Raw genomic sequence first — 17,553 nt, 5'->3', positions numbered from 1 at the left:
CTGAGATCAGGGCCCTAAGGCAGGGGTAGTCAACCTGTGGTCCTCCAGATGTTCATGGACGACAATTCCCATGAGCTCCTGCCAGCGTTTGCTGACAGGGGCTCATGGGAATTGTAGTCCATGAACATCTAGAGGACCACAGGTTGACTACCTCTGCCCTAAGGGACCCTCAACAGTTCTGGAGGGCCTGCAAGACAGAGCTGTTCCACCAGTCCTATGGTTGAGGCCAGGAAATTAACGCCAAGGCAACATTGGCCTCCCTCCTCAAAACACACTGTCCTCAAACTGTCCAGCAGAAATTAAGCTCCCCCTTTCACAAGACCCTAATATAAATGGTTTAATAAGTTAATATAATAATTCAATATAACTTGAAAAGTTAAATTATCAACTGTTATTAATGTAACTTTATTAAATGTATATGCCTGTTGTTATCCTCCCTGAGCCAACCAGGAAGGGTGGGCTATAAAAATAAAATTATTATTCTTAAAACACTAAATTTATTTTGATGTTCTTTGCAGGGTTTCGGGACACACATCTGATATTTAACATTAGTAGACATCATGGATCTATTTCTGTACGGCTTTTAGGGTCTGAACACACTTCACAGTTAATATATCACTGTCTAACCTTGAGCAGCATACAACAATATAGTCCTCCGGTTTTCTTTCATGCTTAAGCTCTGTAAGATCTAAAGAGATTGAGGTCAATGAAGTTTATATCTGCAGTGTTCAAACAAAGATAAAGAACGCCTAAGAAGTCATTTCCATATATCTAGGGCTGCCAATTGAGGGGGGGGGGATCTCCCTATTTTAGAACTGATATCCAGGCAAGAGGCCTGTTTCCCCAGATAAAATGACTGCTTTGAAGGATGAAATTGATGACACTGTACCCCGCTGAGGTCCTGCCCTCCCTAAGATATTCAAGTATTTTTTAATCCTACATATAGCTGTTCTATCAGAATTCCAGTAAGAGCAGCTACACTAACCCAATGAGTAGCTAGAATCAAGGAACATGGATGACAGAAGCTTAGGTCCAGCAGAGCATTTTTTGTGGATAGAAGACATTCTGGCATCAAAGCACAACTTCCTTGCCACTATTTTCCTGTTACAGTGCAAAATGCCTCCTTAAATACCATTCCTGGGTTGTTGTGTGCCCCCCCCCCATACACATATTTCAGGAGGAATTTTAGACTGCAGTCAGAAGGTGTAGTTGAGAAAACTACTATCTGAGCAGAAATCTTAATCACTTAAAGAAATGCTGCGCTGAACCTGGGTCATTATTTTCTATAGTTTGGAAAGAGCTATGTAGAAACCCTTATCTTGTCTTTGGCAGCCTGCTTTTTGCTTGTCACGATTAATAACTATGCAATACAGTAACGTAACAAGATCCACAATTTCACGTTGCCTTCAGGTAGGGAAACTGGCCCAGTACAAGGTTTTCAGGCTCTACGATGAACTGTAAAACTGGCTGATGGTTTGTTTGTACACTGCCATGGCATTCCTGAGAAGACAATGTACAAATACGTATTCTATGTAAAGATTAACAAAAACTGCCTAGTGAGCAAATGGAAGTCTGGAGCTGCTTGAGTGAAATGCTGCCCTAGCCTGAGAATGAACAGAGTTTAGATACATTCAGGACAGTGTGTTCACCCATAAACACGGCCATAGGAAAGTTGGCAGTCTTCAGAGGATAATTTTTCAGCATGTTGGCATTTCTGCCTTAAGGAATCTCGAGTTCTGGTATTTAAGTGAGCTCAACCAGTGGTAAAAACACAAACGTATGCCTCTTTCTCTAAATCTACTCAAGTTGTTAGCATGCTACCAACAGTATTCTGCCTACGCATCTTTCTCAGAAACATGTGGCTTAGAACCACTGCAATGTCTGCAGTTATTCATTAAAATAATTAATTAAATGTTCATGCCACAAAAATGCAACCTGGAACAGACAGGACTGTATTGCTTTGTATGTGGTAAGTGCAAAGGCCATGCTGCCAAGTTAAAAGATATTTCAACGCCAATTTAAAAGTCATTTCATGTTTCCTTATGCACTCATCAAGAAGTCAGCGCCAAGACTTAAAGAACGCCATGTGTGAACAGAAAGTGTGGTACATACACCTAGCTGCAGCCCCTTGTGCCACCAAGCATTCTTTAGCATTCCTGGACCTTCAAGGAAACTGCTCAAAGAAAGGAATTCTGAGCAGCAACAATAGAAAGGAGAGGAAAAAGCCAAAGTGCTTTAGAAGCCCCACACATGGCTCTAGGGATCCAAGCCCTAGTCTTGAGTGTTGCAAACTAATGCTGAAGAGGTCTGTTTATCCTACTCAATGTTGCATGAAGGAAAAGTAATGCCTATGCCCTCTAATTCCCCTTCCACCCAATACCCATGTGCACCTGCTTTTCTACTGACTTGAGTCCTACACCAAAAGAAGAACCAGAGTACAGAAATGAGAGATACCCTTCTAAGACTATTCTGGTGAGGTGGTCACATTTCATTGTACTATAATAAAGTGATATGGCCCATCTTCAAACTCTCTCCCCCCTCCCAGACACTAACAGCTGAGTCTGAAGTCTTCAGGATCCTGTCTGTCTGGAGCTATTGAAAAGTCTCCGATACACTAATTTAAACAGTCATACATCCATGTCAAACACTTTATAAAAGTACTCAGACTGCAACCTAATATTCCTGGCCACATATTTATACAACGCACTCCATGTTGCAGGAGATTGGCTAGAGTCATAAAAAAATAGTGCAGTGCACAGTAAACACCCACAATGTTATGGGATCATACAAACCATCTACTATGTTTTCAAAGGTAATGCCACAGGAAAAGAATGAAGTTGTTTTCTATTAATACTTTTATTAATGGACCACAATTCAAGTATGATTAGTTCTGTTGCATACTGAGTAACCACCAATAGCTAAACAAAACAGTTCTAAGACTATTAATAATGTCGTCTGCTTGCTTTCTTACTAAAAGATGCACAGATGACATAACAGTGGGTGGGTGGCTGATGTGAAAGGGAGGGCAGGGCAAGGTGTTATGCTCCATGGCTGGAGGGCAACCGTTTCAGGAACAAGACACAGAGCCAAGGATACTTCTAAACCACTAGGGTCTACTGAGGATCAGGTTCAATACAAAGGCTTCCTTCCAGCATGCCCTAAGAGGTAGTTACCTTCTTCTTCTCTGCTCAATCTTTATACCTTCCACACCTTCTCCACCTAGCTCAACTCTATCTCCCTCCTGGCTGCCCTTTTAAGGTACTAGCTGAGCATGGTAGCTGGGTGGCTCTGGAACTCCCTGACCTTTATGGGCTTTTCTCAGACCTTTGCCTTACCATGGGTGTGTACCCACATTGCAGGCTGAATACTCCATGCCAGCCAGTCTCATCCTAGCAGCCGCACACACAGCCTACCTGCCACCACTTGTCTCCTTGCCCTGGGCCTTAATATCTGGCACTTGGGCCAAGAGCCAGCTTGGTGTAGTGGTTAAGAGTACAGACTTCTAATCTGGCAAAACGGTTTGATTCCACACTCCCCCACATGCAGCCAGCTGGGTGACCTTGGGCTCGCCCCAGCACTAATAAAGCCGAGTGGTAATATCAGGGCTCTCTCAGCTCCACCTAACTGTTGTGGGGAAAGGGAAGGCAACTGTAAGCCACACTGGGACTCCTTTGAGTAGAGAGAAGCGGCATATAAGAACTAACTGTTCTTCTTCCTGATGTCAACAGTGGGCTAACTGGGTGGTGGGTAATCCCACCTAAGCAATATGCGTTTTTTGAAAATCTACCAGCTGTATGACGCTGTAAGAACATCTTATTCTTATGCTTACGAGTGTATGAGATAGCAGTGAAAGTGGCAAATGGGAATTGTTTTGCTGTGGAAATTGTGTCCACAAGCTCTCGCCCAGTTCAATTATTTATGGTAGTTTGGTCTCTTACCACCCTGGAGGAAGGGCACCAAAATATTAGTCAACTGGATCTTGTCTGTGAGGCATTAGTGAGTTACTTTGCAGATAAAGTCACTCTGCCGCGACCTTCCTGCTACAGTTGGTACAGTATACTAAAGCAGAAATCAGAGACTACAATTCCAAGTGGAGTATGCTACATATGCACAAAATGCTCTGAAACATCCCAAAGCAGGGCAGATTTCAGAACAACCTTAGAACAAATTAAGACGTTTAAAGAATCATTCTATACAGAAGTGTTTCAATCAAGGCACTGTTCACTAAGGATGGACACAAACATGGAAAATGTGGTTCAGTTTATAGTGTGCTGGTTCATGAATCACTAATTATCAAGAACTTTGAGCTGACAAACTGCTCCAGTTTGAGGTTCATGATAAAGCAGCCCCCTGCCAGTGTACTAGAGACACCAAACTCACAGGGGATGTCCAATTTACTTTTTCTACAACCCTACAAGTTCAGTACGGACTAGATTTACAGGGTCCAAATTACAGCCCCTTGGAAACTTTTTCTGGGTAAATGACAGGTGCAGGTTCAGAAGTACATAGAACAGATCCTGTACAAGCTAGAAACTAAAAGTGGCTGGGAACCTCTCCCAAAAGCTCCTTTACATGCCCTCCAAGTTCCACACTCCCCACAGTTGCTTTGAAGTTTGGTCTACATTTAGACTGTGTAGAGACAATCCATCTGGAAAGGTACCTGTTCGTGAACCACCACAAACACCTTAAAAGGTTGTGCCAGTTGGTCTGCCAGGAACTTCACTTGGTGAACCACAACCCAGCCGAAATCCATCACAAATTTCAGTTCATGAGCTGGTTCATGCCCATCCACAACGGTCCACCATCACTAGTATTCTACTGCCAGTTCAGGAAGAATAAGTCACCACTTCACAAATATTAAATAATAATAATGTTTATGAGGAAAATAAATATCAGCTTCCTTGGGAAACATAAGAGTTTGAGAAACTGTCTTTTCGTTTACTAAAAACTATTATTCATAAGTAAATTTACAGTTCAGATCTGGCAGTGTAAAACTGCCAAGCTATACAATGCCCCATAAACACAGTTACGTATCATATACCTAGCATGCTGCCCCTGTATATTCAAACCCAGCTTCTTCCCCACCGAGTCCATGATACTTTTATGCATACCCCTACAGGAGGTTAGATTCAGGTGGGTAGCTGGGGTGGTCTGAAGCAAAATAACCAAGTTGGAGTCCAGTGGCACCTTTAAGACCAACTATTTTTATTCAAAATATAAGCTTTAGTGTGCATGCACACTTTTCAGATACTGTGAAATGGGAATGATCAATCCATCCATATAGGTAGAGGATGAGCAGGATGAAGATGTTGAACAGATGAAAGGACCATACAGGAATAAGATCCCTCCATAAGGTTATCATTTGTTTAGACTTAATACTAGAGGGAAACACAGTGAAGGAAATAAACATCAAAATTGGAAATTAATGGACAAATGTGCCCTTAATGGTGGAACGCTGAGAGTAATTGACTCAGACCCTGCCACCACACTCCATCTGTTCTCCTCTCAAGCATGGAGGCATTTTTATAGCATCTTCTTCTCTGAAGTGGGGTGACTGGCTGTGCAGTCCTCTCCCCTCTTTATTTTATTTCTTATTTGGAACAATAGAATTGTAGATGGTAATGTAATGAATAGCAGACTGTAAAATAAATTGGAATGGCAGATTGATATGCCTTGCTCTGCTCTGGGGACCTGTATGTATATAAGAACCTCTACCTATATGTATGGACTGATAATTCCCATTTCGGTGTATCTGAGGAAGTGTGTGTGTCCACACAAAAGCTTATATCTTCGGTCTTAAAGGTGCCACTGGACTCACACTTTGTTCTGCTACTGGAGGTTAGTCACTATCAGACACGTCATCTTGAACCTCTTCCAAGTCTTTTAGTTTGCACACATGGGCTTCAGTCATTTCATGCAGTGGCTTGGCTCCTTTCCGGGGTGGCAAGACAGTGAAAAATGCTTCTTCCCACACTCTTTTCTCCAAGTACGCAAGTATTATCTCAAACACTGCAACCAAAAGACAGAAATATAAGATACTTCCTCTTTCTAAAATAAAGGATATCTTTTGTCAGAATTTAATCCCAATGTAATGATTATAGCTTCAGTAACAGAGTATACACAACAAGATTCACAATTAAAGCACTGCACTCAAGGCAGTTCTTGACACAGTGGAACGTAAGCATTCTCAGTAACAAGAAGTCGGAATGTAATTACTACAGAGTAAAGCCATATTTTCATAAGCATACCGACAGATCATTAACTGATGATTTTTAGTTTATATAATGGTGATTTATACATATATATATTATAACCCACAATTCTTTAATTACTACACCACACTCAAAATCAAGATAAAGCAGGGGGTGGGGGTGGGGGGGGGGGAGGTCCAGCACCCAGGAAGACTACAGCACAGGCATGTGTGCTAGTGCTCACAGCCTTCCTGCGTGCAATCTAATCAAGAATATGTATTGGGCAGAGGTCAACATTGCTTCGGCAATATAAGAGAACAGATGGCCAATAAGCGTGGTGCACTTTTTGACATCTGTGGCATGCTTATTCTGAAGCATTCCCCACCCCCTAATTTCATCACTTACCATGATTCACTGCCAGAACTTTCCTACTGTTCATTTTCACGAAGACCCCTAGTGGAAGTTGGGCATGACTTATTCCAAGTTCTTGTGCCCTTTTATATGTGATGCCCTGCAGAGAAAACACAGTGTAATATTTCCCTGACCAGTAAATTATTTTTTAATATTCCAGAGCTGTTTCCCAGATTTTAAGACCATACTGCTTTCTCCCTTACCTTTTCCAGCATTATCTGGAGATATAAAAAGGCACAGATCATGCCATAGAAATGATGAGAGCAGATCTACTATGGCTGATGGACTGTGGCTTGGACTCTTAAGCCTTGCACCCATCTGCACCCTTCTCCATCTATCACAGAAGTAGTCCTCTGCTGCACAGCACTTTCTGCTGGTGCTAGGTGTTGTTCAGCTCATGGAAAGATGCTGGTTTGGGATGAGCTGTAGCTTCTCATTCCGGAAGAACAATCTCCGTAGTGCAGCACAGATGGAAGCATGGCTCAGAATCTAAGCATATTTATAATGGACTTCAGTAGAATGTTGCATACTATGTCGTACTGGTAAGATGTCTATTCCTCTTGCAGGGATTTCCCTTCCCCTTTTAATTACTTGTTTTAAACAGACCCACGGCTTAGTAATAGAGTTTGCTTTTTAATTATATGCTTAGAATACTGAACCCCATTTCATGAAGTGTCGTGACAATTCTTTCAGAGAGTGCCTTCCTGTTGCTGGACTTGCAGTCCCATTTCCCCATGGCATGTCTTAGGGCTTGACTTGCCAGCACTCACACACACAATATATTCTAGCAAATATTTTAAAGCTGTCAAAAATTTGAATCTTGAGAAGATTTCTCCAATTTCCATGAAATCACTGTATGATTTACATTTTATCAAAACTGCAATTCATTTATAAAACAAAACAGGAGTAAAAAAAGCCAGCATGGTACAAGTGGTCACACCAAAGTTTAGGAGCTGGGAGAGCCAAACACTGCTGGCCTAAGCTAACTCATAGGGGTGTTGTGAGGATAAAATGGAGGAAGGAAGTTGTAAATCACTTTAGTAAGCAAAATCATGTACAAATGAAGCAAATAAGTAAGATGCAGCAATATTGAGAGTTTCTAATAGTTTTGGTAAAATGAACCAAATACAGTCCCAATCTGTGCCTGGATGGAGGACCTGATGCAATCTTCTTTAATATTTCTAATAGAAGGTAATATTATTCATATATCAACAGCTTCATCGTTATTCACCAATCAGCAGCTTGTCCTAACTGCACATTCTAAATATTTTCCCATAGTTGTTTCTAGCTCTGGACATGGATTGCATTACTTGGGAACCTATCCTTGGTGAGTCACTAGCCATGCTGCAATAAACATGATTAAAAATAACAGAATCACCGAGTATGTTCTCCTAATAGCTCTGGCAGTCATAGATACACTGCTGACCCTGCTTTAGCTGTTTTAAGGATCATACTGCCACATGAGTAATTGACATAGAATTATCCATCTCTCATAGGGAATGTGGATGGATGAAGAAAACAAGAAGCCACAAAACTTGGAATTCCTTTTACGAGCCTAGCACAGAGGTGGGCTTGCCTTGCTCTGGAGATCAGACTAACACTAGTATTCCTTGCTAGCTCAATATTTTCTTTTTCTCCCCTCCCCCCAGCAAGGAGTACATTTAGCCTCTTGTTTTCCCTCCCAAAACTCCAAGGCAAGGTAGAAATGGGGAAAGGATGCTATGAATGGTCACTATGTTTCTTCCTTTAGCTCAAGCCACTTTTAGTTTAAACCTCTGCCTCTTCATAGGCTTTTCTACATGCTTTAAAAAATGATTTGGGGTCCATACTGCTTCAGTGTAGCCCCTGATGTCTGCATACATTTTTGTGCCTTTTGTTTTCAATCCCCCCGCCACCCTTTTATTTGACTCTTTTGTGACCATTTTTACCCTGACATTTTTTTAGGGGAACCAATTTTGAGTTTTCTCCCCCTAGTGTGCAGTTTCTATCAATTCCCATCCACCACCAGTCCACTTTTCAAAGAGTTAACTTCATCACTAACCCATCATTAGTCAGAGTAGTTCACCAGTGGAATCGGCTGTCTAAGGAGGTGGTGGACTCCCTCTCACTGGCAGTCTTCATGCAGTGGCTGGACAGACACTTATTATCGATGTTTTAGACTGATCCTGTATTGAGCAGGGGGTTGGACTAGATGGCCTGCATGGACCCTTCCAGTTCCATGACTTTATGAAACCACCCCCTCCTCCCCTGAACAGTGAGTTCAATTTTTTTAAGTGGTCCTAAAATATCATTAAAATACTACAGTGTTCTATACTATAGTATCATTAGTATAAACAGACTCTCTGAATTTCCAACTTTTATTTAAAGAAGAAGTATGCAGTTCCTTCCCTCATGGTGATATAAAGAAAAAGGCATATCTCTGCAAGGGAAAGAGTTAAAACCTGCTTAAACTATCATTAACCACTATGTTATACCACTATTACAATGTTATACCACTATTTTATGGCCAGAGGTGGATGGGGTGATGTGATAGCACCAATGGCATGACGTCAGCACCCTCCCCTGAAAATCCCCATCATTTAAACCACATGCAGAAAAAAAAATTAAACTGACTCCACAACAGTAAAAATGCATTTATGAGGATGAACCATCCTCAAGCTGATTCTAATGTTTGTGGATTGACTTCCATGAAAATCAGGAGTAACTCCACAGTGAAAGAAAGGTCTCCCATTAACTGCCATATATAATTTGAGCCAAAGAGGATAAAAGCTGCTGTAATTAGTGGTTGAAGGAAGAATAGGCACTGCTAAATTTCAAAGCATTCTATGAAGAAGTAAGATGACAGATCTACTACCACCTGGAAACAGAGGGTGGGTACCATGAAAGACCAGGAAAGCTGCAATGTTCTTTGGTATCATGGAAAACAACTGAAAAATAAGATTATGCAGCCTGACCCTAAGCACGTTTAATCAGAAGTAACAAGTTCATGAGTACTTAATCACCAAATAAATCTGCATTAGACTGATGCCACAGTAGCATACCTTGTGATGATTGTGATCCACTAAGCCACCTATGACATATGCTTTGGTCTCATCTAGTTCATTCAGAATGTCAGGAGAGTCCGATGTAAGATACACAAGGTCTTCCTTCTTCATCAGTTCACTATAGTGCTCTGATTTAATGTGGATATCCTTCAAGACATAAACAAAAGCAAAAGTATTCAAGATTTTTTTTTAATTTCAAGAATATAAAGTTGACTACAGCACACACTTGACAGTTGAAATTACTCTTAAGACATAAATTGTAACTAATGAAACAGCAGAATGATGTCCTGATATGATAGACTCAGCTGGCTAGCGTCTTACAGAGTTCTTTGGGAGGTACAGGAAGAAAAGCAGTCTCACATGGGAACCTATGCTCAGTTCTATAACTAGATTGGTGGAGGGGGGGATCAGTAGTTGCCAACATCCTCTGGAAAATTCCGGAGGTCCTTGATTGGACCCAGGAGACAGCCTGATGCTATAGGGTAGAAAACTATTAAAAGAGTATAGGCCAGAGAGAGTTATTAATGCCATTCTAGTATACTTTGATATGGTATGCATCACCATGATGAACTGCAGGTATAGAACACTTTTTATGTTACGGCTTTGATTTTATGCTGCAAGAGAGTGGCCATCAAATACAAGGTATTTAATGTATTAGATGGAAAAGTTAGCTTCTTTGTTTTCTTTTTCCTGAGTTAAAATGACTGTACTGCATAATCAGTTCTTTTCATTTTTACAAGACCTGGTTTTCTTGTGTGCATCCAATACTGAGAACCCACAGTTTCTGGGCTTCTCTACAATGATCTGAGTTAGTCAATCTTTAGTGGCCATCCAGTTTCAGCCATATACAAAGACATCTGATCCAAATTAGTCAGCTATTAGTTCAAAGCAAGGAAAAACGGGCAGGGAAGTAGAGTTCACCAACAGAATTTGATGAGCTAGTAATGAGATAGCTGGGTGGGGGGGAGAGAAAGAGAGAATCTTCTTACCTTCCAATTTACCCATCCTTTATCAGTTTCATCCATGTTGTCTTTCAATTGACCTCCATGACTCGTCAAGTAAAACTTTGGAAGATGGAAGGGGGGGGGGAAGTATATAATATTTCACTGCTCATGAAGTACCCATTTTCCCTGTCCATTTCTACTTATAAATTTCTTTTTGATGGACTCAAATGAGTTTTACTACTTGTCTCTCAGTAAACTATTGCTTCACATACACTGAGTGAAAATACTGTCCCTCAATAGTCTTAAAATATTAACATAATAACAAAAAAATACCTGCATTTTGGAATACATGGTTTTGTGTGTTGTCAGTTTTCTAAAACGTATATCCAACACCAGTTGGACCGAGGCAGGTCAGTGCTGCTTGTGTTGTTAGACCTCATGGCAGCAGGTGACTTGGACGATCACAAGCTTCATGCTTGCCGCCTTGTCAATGATGGTATTCAAGGGTCAGCCCTTAAATGGATTTTCATGGAAGATGTCATGGAAGATAGACAGTCTCCTGCTGCCAACTCCCTTGTGGGGTTCTGCAGGGTGTAGCACATTATTCAACATCTTTATGTACCCTCTTGCCCAGTTGGTCTGGAGCTTTGGACTTGGGTGTCACCAATACGCAGATGACACCCAATTCTACATCCTGATGGACTTTCAGTCAGACTCACCCGAGACATTCATCAGTTGCCTGGAAGCAGTGACAATCTGGCTCAAGCAGAGTCACCTTCAAAGGTCCACCATCACATGGATCCTGTGGCTGGTAGGAAATAGCCGAGAGAGGAAGCATGTTTTTCCCACCCTAGACTGGGTGCAGCTTATGGCTGCACAGTCTGTTAGGAACTTGGGTGTGAACTTTGATGCCTCCCTATCCATGGAGGCTCAAGGTCACCAGAGTAGCATAGCTGGCATTCTATCTACACCAAGTAAAGTGCCCTACCAGTCTCTGGAACATCTAGCCACAGTGATCCATGTGATGATCATCTTCACGTTGGATTACTTCAACTCTCTCTACACAGGCCTTGTCCCTGACCCGGACACTGCAAGTGGTCCCAAACACAGCAGCTCTGGTTCTCATTAGAACACCATGGAGAGTCTATATCAAACCTAGTCTCATGTAGCTGCACTGACGTCCAGGTGAATTCCGATCAGGTTCAAGGTTTTAATTTTAACCTTTAAGGTCATCTGCAGCCTTGGCCCCATTTACCTGAGGGACTGCCTAACTGACTATGTACCCTACAAAGGGTATTGCCCTCTGCCAACATAAATCGGCTGGTGATCTCTGGCCCCCAAGATGTACGTCTGGTCTTAACCAGGGTTCCGGCCCCTTCCTGGTAGAATGAGCTCCTGGAAGAGCAGCAGGTCCTCCAGTATCTGGATCTCTTTTGAAGGACATGCAAGGAATTCTTCCACCAAGCATTTGGTTGGGGCCAATGAACAGTGACATCAAGTTGGCCCTCCCCGGGACGATAAACCATCTGAAGGCAATGGCTCACATATACTGCCTGTAATGGAACTGAATGGTATTGTTTGAATTATTTTTAACTAGCTATTGTTTCAAATGTTATTATATGATCTTCCTAACTGCCTTGAGCCAGCTTGCTAGGAAAAGTGATCATATAAATCTAAATTTAAATAAATAAATAGAAAATACTAATTCTGTCATTTAAAATAATTGTGACATAAACATAATCAAATTGTGTCAGCGTTGCCAAGCAGCATAATCTTTTCTCTTTGGTGGGAAGTGGTTCTTTATATATCATCATGAACATCACTAAGTTGTCAGCTGATGGGAATTAGGAAAAATATTTGCACTAGCATACCTGCACTGGATGAAGCGCTTTACGATTTTCCGCATAACACCTCTGAATTTGCTTGTGAAGTTTCTTGACATCCTGTATACAACACAATTTGTTTTTATATTGTCCTTCAGAGAAAGCACTTTAAAATGCTTTAACCAAGAGATTCAGAGACGCTAAAGAGAGAGAAAGGAAACTTTTAACTGACAAAGCTTATTTTTGAACATTTATCTTTGTAAAACAGAAATTAAGCCATAAAACATGTGCATGGCAATCATTTTCAATATGTTTTATTTTTATCACTGTCTGGTTTATTATTTATATTTTTGAATATGTTATAAAGGAAGGGATAGCAAAAATTTATAAAATATCACTCTTAGCCCTTTACAATATTTGAAAACCATCCTCCAATGGTGTCAAGTTATCAGATGAATAAACCTAAAATTAAACTCATGAATCTAAACTTAGTCAAAAGATTAAAAACAGAATTCAGAGTAGACCACAAAGTCTATCAAATGCTTATCAGCTTGGCTGTCTCTGAATTCAGATCAATTATTTGAAAATAACTGTAAAACTATGGTGTGAAATAAAGTATAATGTACAAAGATTAAAACATTTTATATTTCAGAAGAACAGCACACCAGAAAATGATGACCATGTTTCAATTTGAGAATCTGCCAAGTTGAACTGTTAGGTAAGAATAAAATGACAATAAATGTTCTCAAGAGTTTATTTAGACTAGTAAGAAAGCAAAATAATAGATCAGAATGTATGTTTTTTAAAGTGAGAGGTACACTTCCTTTGTGGTGGTCACCAAGGATGAGTGTTACATGTTGCTCACATTTATTATTTATTACCTTAAAATAAAGCTTGAATTACATCAATTTACTAACCTTGTGTTCCTCTTCATTGGCACAGCTAAGGCCGACTGATCGCCATGTGAAACCCGCCCTTCCCCTTGAATTAATAAACAGAATGTTCAGTATGACACTGAATCAAACCATCCAGTTCTTTAATGATACCCCAACCAAAGCAGCCAGAACAAATTGCATGTAACAGTACTTCTTTCATTTACCTTTAGCTCCATTAAACTGTCAAAGCCGCAATCTATTATAAGGCGAAGGTTACTGGGAACAACATTCCGATGCATACGCTTCCTGATGCTTCCTTCATTGCTTGATTCCAGTTGAGACTGGCGCTCCAGTTTTCTCTTCAAGCGTTTTTCTTTACGTTTCTTCCTGAAGCATTGTAGTAGTAAAAGACAGGTATTATTGCATTATATAGTTATATATAACCTAATCAACTACAAAATATTAGACTTACCAAACCTAGTTTTTAAAGAAAAAAATGCTAGTAATGTACTGAGTCACTAATTACACTGTATTTAAGGACACAGTTATGTGTTTTCTGGGAGCTCAGAAATACCTTTTTCTCCTGCCCTGATAAAAGAATTCACTTTTGATAATAATGATCTTCTTCTACCAACAGGCACCCATCACTATTTAGGATGTTTTGAAAGTGCTTATTTATGTTCCTTACTTAATTGATGGCAAAATGGACACCTATTAGTTGTTCAGCAGTCTGTATTAAATCCTTTAAGATTAATCATGAGCTGCCACGTGGACCATTAATAGAATAATTCTAAACAGTATAACACCATTCTAAGACATCTAAGTTCATTGGGTTTGCAAGGCTACTTAGGATTGATTGAATCATGGCCACTCTATCCCAACAAAGGGCGGCTTTGGCGTGACCTGTTTTCTTTCTTTGGCTTTTTTCCTTCTTTCATAAACCGCCCTCTCTTTCAGCTCAGGGTTTAACAATAGGAACTGGTAAACTTCTATTCTGCCTTGTGTTGCCTGACAGGGCTGTTTGGACTGGGCCCCTCCCACAGAGCCTCTCCTTGGAATCAACTTGGACTGTGGGGATAGTGGATTGAACCCATCCCCCCCCCCCCAAACCTACAGATGGGCAGCTGATCCAGCAGCCCTTTCAGGGCTCCCTTTCAATTCACCTTCCTTCCAAAGGAGGGAAACATAAATGATTACTGGAATGGCTTGGATGACATAGCTGATGAATATGCCGGAATAAAAGCCAAAAAAATCAGCTTTTATTTGTGCCAATCTGTATCAGTAGCTAAAGCAGATTAGCAAATATGCATTCACCTTCGAAATATCCAAAAGAATACCAATATCTAAAATACCAATATCCAAAACTAGGGGAGAGGTATATTTTAGGTTCAGATGAACTGAATGCACATTTCTAGTTCAAGTATGGGGGATATCTTCTTGCCAAATAATTAAGCACCTAGCTGCACACTTTATTATTTATTACATTAATATATCACCCTTCCCTGAGGTCCAGGGCAGTTTACATGAAACATGTAACAGAACAATACAGAGAAATTGGCAGCTATGGTAATGATAATAACAGTAATAATAGAACAAATAGTACAGTTGAACAACAGAACAGTAAAGAAAAAAGCTATTTATACTGAAGCATACAGATGGATACAACCTGTTGACTTCTCAGCATTATTAAATCTGACAAAATATTACTCATGTAGCAAAGGGAAACCCATACTTGCGCAAGTCTCTCTGTTCTTCCCACTGTTTCTGTTTCATGAGTTTTTTTCTTTGTCTTTTCGACATAGCATCAGTACCCTCTGTCTTTTCTAGTGCTGATTCTTTCATTGTTTGCTGATCTTCCACATCAATGGCTTTGACTGATGCAAGATTTTCGGCTGACATTTCCAAAGACATGAATTCTTCTGATAATTTTTCTGGTGCTCCTCTAAACAAACTTAAAAAGTTAGATTAGAAAAAAATTAAATCCTAACTTGCACACAAAACAGAGCATTTCAAAAGACAGCTAGAAATTCATAGACACTGAGAGTTAAAAATATAATCCTGCTCAATGTGAAACTTAAAACATGTACATAGAAACATGAAGTATTTTTCCCACCTCAAAAGCTTTAAATCTTCTAATTAATTATGGAGAAGGGCAACTGCTATGACTTGGCAGCAGAGCATCTGCTTTGCATGCAGAAGTCCCAGGTTTAATCCCTTGACATCTCCAGTTAAAGGACCAGTCAGTAGGTATTATGAAAGACCTCTGCTTGAGAACCTGGTTTTTTCTTCCTCTTGGAGTTATTGCAACTTTTTATGGCAAACATTAGTACAGTAACAAGTTTTTCTTTTTATCCCCAGCATTCCAAACACAAGGCATTCTTTTCTTGACTTCTGTAGGCAGATGGTTTAAAGTTTAAACCACCCTTTCATTGCTACATAGAGCTGGATGCTGCTGCAATTCTCCAACTCCCACAGATTGCATTTTAAAACACTGACAGCTTTTTGATGAAACGTAAAAAGGAAAAACCCTAGTTCAAAAAACAAAACCGTGCTTGATTGTACAAACTAAATCATATCACGCCGTTCTAAGCCCACTGACTTCAACTGACTTAAAAAGTGTAAATTTTAGAATTACACTGGACACTGCCCTTTACGGCTCCCTAAAGTTTATGCTTGCACCCAAAGGGGCGCAAGGCTGGAGGACCCTGAGAAACTACAGTATTAGGATTCGTTGCCTTATAAGTGACTCCTCCTAATATTTGACATTTCCCCGCCTCCACCCCTTCGGAAAGACAAGAAACGCCAGACTCCCTGAACAAAAGCACCAGAAGGGGTAAGGAAAAGGGGGGGGGGGAAGAAGACTAAATATCGCACGTTAGCCATCCAGGGCATGAGGACGCTCACCTACCTGCGCGCGCGCACTAACAGCAACCGCCACTAACGAACACCAACGGCGGCGCGAGCGATCCTTCTCCCACTCGCAGCCACGACCGGCGCTTTCTGATGACGCAATTCTCCGAAGGGAGGAACAGACGCGCACTGGGCGGGGAGTTCTGTCAGTCACGCCTCGCCGGCTGCAGAGCCTTCCCGTGCTGCTTTGCGACATGCGGCTGGCGCGGCTGAGGACGAACTAGTAAAAGTTGTAGCAGTCGCGCGATGTGCCATAAAGCCTGTCAGCCCCCAAAGAGATTTACGTATTTCTTTCGTTTTGTAGACCTGAGAAACTCGGTAGGCAACACCGGGAGGGGAAAAAAGAACCTGGTGGGCTGTTTATTCTCATTCAGATTTATGTACCATTATCAATACATTTATTTTCCTGGGCTCCAAGATCACTGCAGATGGGGACTGCAGCAAAGAAATTAAAAGACGCTTGCTCCTGGGGAGGAAAGCTATGGGAAATCTAGACAGCATCCTAAAAAGCAGAGACATCACCCTGCCAACAAAAGTGCGTTTAGTCAAGGCTATGGTATTTCCAGTTGCAATGTATGGCTGCGAAAGTTGGACCATAAGGAAGGCTGAGCGTCAAAGAATTGAGGCTTTTGAACTCTGGTGCTGGAGAAGACTCTTGCGAGTCCCTTGGACTGCAAGGCGAACAAACCGGTCAGTCCTAGAGGAGATCAACCCTGACTGCTCTTTAGAAGGCCAGATCCTGAAGATGAAACTCAAATACTTTGGCCACCTCATGAGAAGGAAGGACTCCCTGGAGAAGAGCCTAATGCTGGGAGCGATCGAGGGCAAAAGAAGAAGGGGACGACAGAGAATGAGGTGGATGGATGGAGTCACTGAAGCAGTAGGTGCAAACTTAAATGGACTCCGGGGAATGGTAGAGGACAGGAAGGCCTGGAGGATCTTTGTCCATGGGGTCGCGATGGGTCGGACACGACTTCGCACATAACAACAACAATCAATAAATATTAATATTAAAATATATATGTAGGTACCCATAAAAGCAGCATAGAACCACGTTGAACAGTAAGTGATACAATATCTTAAGTGAAAAAATGCAGTAAGTTAGGTGCTGGACAATACTGAATGCATTTTTCACATTGTGCTTTTTTTTGTGCTCCCCATTTTGCCCTTAGAGCCTCTTGTGGCGCAGAGTGGTAAGGCAGCGATATGCTGTCTGAAGCTGTCTGCCCATAAGGTTGGGAGTTCAATCCCAGCAGCCGGCTCAAGGTTGACTCAGCCTTCCATCCTTCCGAGGTCGGTAAAATGAGTACCCAGCTCGCTGGGGGGTAAACGGTAATGACTGGGGAAGGCACTGG

The 17,553-nt window shown here is 41.2% G+C and overlaps 1 protein-coding gene across 6 annotated transcripts; it reads right to left on the bottom strand.

Annotated features, from left to right (window-relative positions):
* Window positions 1–4,857: 4,857 nt before the first annotated feature.
* TRMT10A (tRNA methyltransferase 10A) lies at window positions 4,858–16,286 on the bottom strand. Of its 6 annotated transcripts, none has more exons than XM_077300792.1 (8): window positions 16,197–16,286; window positions 15,021–15,239; window positions 13,513–13,675; window positions 12,462–12,533; window positions 10,636–10,710; window positions 9,644–9,793; window positions 6,597–6,702; window positions 4,858–6,009 (listed from the first exon to the last, which is right to left on the bottom strand). In XM_077300792.1, the coding sequence occupies exons 2-8, from the start codon at window positions 15,197–15,199 to the stop codon at window positions 5,840–5,842; spliced, it is 915 nt and encodes a 304-aa protein (XP_077156907.1). In that variant the 5' UTR covers window positions 15,200–15,239; window positions 16,197–16,286; the 3' UTR covers window positions 4,858–5,839. The 6 variants fall into 6 exon arrangements, with proteins under 6 accessions (XP_077156907.1, XP_077156910.1, XP_077156909.1 ...); XM_077300795.1 differs by having other exon boundaries at window positions 15,021–15,230; window positions 16,197–16,276; XM_077300794.1 differs by having other exon boundaries at window positions 16,193–16,272.
* Between the last annotated feature and the right edge of the window lie 1,267 nt (window positions 16,287–17,553).

The sequence above is a fragment of the Paroedura picta genome, chromosome 10 (assembly GCF_049243985.1).
Source record: "Paroedura picta isolate Pp20150507F chromosome 10, Ppicta_v3.0, whole genome shotgun sequence".
In the NCBI taxonomy this organism is placed as follows: domain Eukaryota; kingdom Metazoa; phylum Chordata; class Lepidosauria; order Squamata; family Gekkonidae; genus Paroedura; species Paroedura picta.
This window is presented reverse-complemented; position numbering and strand designations above follow the sequence as displayed.

What these genes read in the sequence shown, in the direction of transcription:
- TRMT10A (XM_077300792.1), bottom strand. Translation starts at nt 15,199, where the DNA reads ATGTCTTTGGAAATGTCAGCCGAAAATCTTGCATCAGTCAAAGCCATT. An exon ending in AAGCGCTTCATCCAGTGCAG is followed by an intron (nt 10,711 to 12,461) that starts GTATGCTAGTGC and finishes CATCTTCCAAAG; the next exon opens with TTTTACTTGACGAGTCATGG. An exon ending in AAGGATGGGTAAATTGGAAG is followed by an intron (nt 9,794 to 10,635) that starts GTAAGAAGATTC and finishes TATGTCTTGAAG; the next exon opens with GATATCCACATTAAATCAGA.